Source organism: Vicia villosa, unplaced genomic scaffold (assembly GCF_029867415.1).
Source record: "Vicia villosa cultivar HV-30 ecotype Madison, WI unplaced genomic scaffold, Vvil1.0 ctg.001696F_1_1, whole genome shotgun sequence".
Classification (NCBI taxonomy): Eukaryota; Viridiplantae; Streptophyta; class Magnoliopsida; order Fabales; family Fabaceae; genus Vicia; species Vicia villosa.
Genome location: NW_026705699.1, coordinates 96,329 through 100,684, shown reverse-complemented (window position 1 = coordinate 100,684; position 4,356 = coordinate 96,329). Strand labels below are relative to the sequence as shown.

Here is a 4,356-nt window from a genome sequence, read left to right as displayed (position 1 = left end):
TCTCAGCAGAGTCGAAATATATCTCAATAAATGAAGCTACATGTGAAGTTGAATGGTTGAAATTTGAAAAGAACTTTGATTGACTTGCAGCACAAGGTAGAAGATCCTGCTCCTGTCAGATTCGATTCATTACAAACTGCTATTTACAGTCTAATATTTTCAACATTCGAATTCCTAGATTCATTCATGTATCTATAATCTATTCGCGTATGACATATGATGTAAGTTATAGAGAAGTCAATTAATATTTGTCGATCAATCCTCTCTTACGAAATCTATTGGATGATGTACTCGAATTAAATTCAGTAACCAATTATACAATTGCATCAATAACATTGTTCTAATTCAATTTTGAACATTATAAGAATCAATCTAACTAAAAGAAACTCAAACTTCATCGCCATTCCAATTATTCTTCGCCTTTGGACCTGTTGGTCCTTCCTCTGCAAGCACTTCTTTTGGCAAACCTCTAATAATACTTTCAAAACCACCTTTTAGCTTCCCAGGCAATAACTTCTCTACATTCTTCAACTCATCATCTATACTATAGTCAACATGTGGACCCCAACCTCTAAAAAAATTCAACCATGCTGGCTCTTTAACAGATCCTAAATAATCTGCAGAAACCAACACGAATTTTCCCATATCCATAACATTTCTACCTTTATTAGTATCATCTCTTGCCCCAACACCATTTTTACCTAACAGAACAAGACCAGCATGTGGATATGCAGCATGGCCATGCAAAGAAGCATAAATGACCGGTCTTTTTGTTGAATCAGTTTGGAACTCAAGTTGAGATGAATCGATCCATGAACCACTACCATGTTGTGAGAAATACACTTGCTGTAACTTACCATCCAAGTTACTTACCCTTAATGTCACATGCTCCCAATCGCCAACGTGTTCGCCTATTTTCCCTAATTTAATATCTAGAAACTTTACTTTTGCTCTTCCAGGTCCATTGAAAGGGTAAAAAATCCACATTGCGATATCAGTGAATGTTCCTCCAAACATTGGCTTCACATGTACATAAGATTCTGCGCTTTGTAAATTTCCTTTTTTGACTCTTTCTTTGTTTGCATTATCAGCAGGTAGGTCGAGCCAATAGGCACCATCGATGTTAGGATCCTGAGGAAGGTTAGTACCATTTTGTGCTATTGGAACAGGATTTGACTCTTGACCTTTCTTGTATAGTAATGCTCCATTGGAGAAGAACCAATTAACCGAAGAAGGTAAGTATTCTTCGTTGGAATGTAGGTATAGAAATGGAGAATAAAGTTGAAGCATTGCCTCGATTTGTTTCTCATTAGGCATGATTTGTGAAATAGAATTGAGATTCTTCAAACATGAATTAGATGGAGGGTTAGTATTCCCACCATTCTGTGCAATGAAGGTGCCTACGCGAACATCAGGAGCTTGAGTTCCTCTATTGATTGGCCTACCATCATAAAAGTTGAAGTCATTGGATCCCCAAATCCATGAAGAAGACTCGCATTGGTTTGTCAGGTCTGATCTGACACACATGATTTTGTCGAGGGGAGGTTTGTCTGGTGTTGTGGTGACAACATGGCCTAAAGCTTTGTAGCCATCAGGTGGTACTGGTAGCCAAATATACAAAGTGGAATCTTGATTAGCTGTGACAGATGCGGTGTTCGATACAATTGTATAATCAACTGGTGGTTTTAAAGTGCCATTGGTGGTACTTGAAGAAACATCCTTTGCAACAAGAACATATCCAAAGAGAGGTTTGTTGTTGGGTTGGCTGTAGCTACCTAACATAGAGAATCCTTCAGGTATTTCAATTGGTTCGTATACTGAGGTGCCTAGATTGTCAGGGCCACCGTCGTAGGCACCCCAAACTTTGCGAAATGTTGATGCTTGAGATACTTGTAGGCCACCTAGATCGAGAATTCCACCTGCAAAACCGTTACCTGTATTGTATGTGGCAATTCAAGAGTTGCTAAAGTTAGTCTTCATTCGGTAGAATATATCAGAAGGTGAGAATGACATGTTGGATACCTTCTGGCCAAGAGGTTGGTTCAGTTGGAAGCTTGAATGTGTAGTCGATGGGGCGAGAGCGGGATGGGGGCCGGGATCGCTTTCTCTTGAAGATATTCTTATTCTCTGCAAACAAAAACATGTGGTAAGATAATTATATGATGGATTAATGCAAAGAGAATTAGATTATTTTATAATTATTAGTAGAAATTTACAGTGAATCTAACTCTTTTCTGACCTTATTCTCGATTTTGAACGTGCAACATGTATTTTTCATAATAGTAACCATAGCAGAGTTTTTACATGAACTTCTGGTTTAGCTTGATTTTTATTACCTTGCACTGTTTATAAGTAAAATGCCTATATTAATTTGTTCTTATTTAGTGTTTGATGAATCAACAAAATATGATAAGTTATAAAATTTAATATATCTTATCTCTTTAATTAAAATTTTTTATACTACGAGTTGGAATGAAACATAAATATAAAAATAATTTATTGATTTTTCTTTTAAAGTATAATTTTTATACTACGAGTTAGAATGAAATATAAATATAAAAAAATAATTTATTGATTTTTCTTGTAAAGTATAATTTGAAATATAAAAAAAATGTAACATTAAATATTAATTGATTTAAAAAAAATATATATATATATAACTGTTTTACTATTTTTTTTTTTAAATTACTTTATAAAATCTCCTGCTAAAAAAAGAGTTTACTAATTAAAAATCCTCAGTATATTTGTTTCAGTTATTTTTCAAAAATGACTTTTATAACATATATGTTTTTATTCAAAATAATTTATAAAAATTTTTTTAAAATAATTTATAGGAAAAATTTGTTTAAATAATTATTTTTAAAATGTTATTTTACGTAGTTTATTCTTTTACTTTAAATTTTTTTAATATCAAATTTTTTAAAAATTACTTAAATTTGAAATTAATTCAAATCTGATATATGTTTGAGTTTGACTATGTTTTAATCTTTAATAATCTATATTTATGCTATAAGATGGAAAATTTAATCTTTTAATTAATAAATATGAATTTACAAACATATATTTTTTTTAAAAATTTATAGAAATTATTTTTTAAAATTCAAAAAGTTTATTATTATTTTAAAGCTAAAACCTAAAACAAACTGCAATATATTCTATAGTTTTGATAGGGTTGGAATAGAACCACAATTTCAAGATATCCAATCCAACAAACCGGTAAAGCCAGCTAGTATGAATGTGTATGAAATACAAAACAAAACTCCTCCATCGTGATTCATAACAGCAATTTAATTACTATACCATGTTTGGTTTTGAAATGAACTACTATCTAATATTTTCGCCCAACACCCAAAAGGTATAGTTTTTTTCTATCTCCATTTTAATATTTTAGTTTTTCCCAACGTTCACGTGAACAAAAACAAAACAAACATGGCTAACCTCAAGCAAGCATTAAGCAAACTAAAAACTTAAAAAAGAAACAAAGTAAAGTAAAGTAAAAGTTTCAGAGAAGAAAAGTACCTAAAATTGAATCCATTTGTGCAGCTTTAGGAACAATCTCTATTGCTTCAATTGCCATGAAAAGCACAAAACAAACGCAAACAATCCCCACATTCACACCCATTTTTATAATCCCTTCCTTCACAAACACCCCAAATCTCTATATTATATTTTTTGTTCTCACCTTGAGAAAGTTGCAACACTTTTGCATATAATGAAGTTAGCAGAAAAAGCACAAAGTTGTTAGTGGTGGTTGATACTTATAAGTAATCACATCTGCACTATAAATATAAGTGGGATGTGCTGGATTTTCGGTTAGATCCACTCGTTGTGTTGTGTTTTGTTGTGTTGTCTCTCTTTTATTAAATTGGGTTTTTCTGAAAAAGTATAGCATTATTAATTTATTTTTTGCTCAACTCTCATTTCCCACTTTTGGTTATGGTGGTTCTTTGTCTGTTTCTTTTTAATTTTTTTTAATGGAATTACTTTTTGGTTTTTTCTTGAGTTTCGTATTGTCCCTTTCATTAAGGCTGAATCACGGGTAAAGGTAAAGGTATATCATGGGAGGAATAGTATTAATATAAAAAAAGGTGAGAATTTTTTTTTGAATAACCAATTTTTTTTAAAAAATTTAAAAAATAATCAACATTTCAAATTAATTACACAAATAGTTATTTTTTTGTTGCTAAAAATACACGTTGTCGTCAAGGGGGTGGCGATAACACTTATCTTTCAAAGTAGTCGTCAGGCTCATTGGCGAAGATGCACAAAAACTGGGTGTTGTGGCGACAACACCTCCGTTATATTTTTTTTTTCAAATTTTTTTATATAATTTTTTTACCTATTATTTTTTACTAT

At 31.6% G+C, this 4,356-nt stretch overlaps 1 protein-coding gene across 1 annotated transcript; it reads right to left on the bottom strand.

Annotated features, from left to right (window-relative positions):
- Positions 1-266: 266 nt before the first annotated feature.
- LOC131636311 (hypothetical protein At1g04090-like) lies at positions 267-3,897 on the bottom strand. Its single transcript, XM_058906931.1, has 3 exons — positions 3,520-3,897; positions 2,023-2,127; positions 267-1,934 (listed from the first exon to the last, which is right to left on the bottom strand). The coding sequence occupies exons 1-3, from the start codon at positions 3,620-3,622 to the stop codon at positions 388-390; spliced, it is 1,755 nt and encodes a 584-aa protein (XP_058762914.1). The 5' UTR covers positions 3,623-3,897; the 3' UTR covers positions 267-387.
- Between the last annotated feature and the right edge of the window lie 459 nt (positions 3,898-4,356).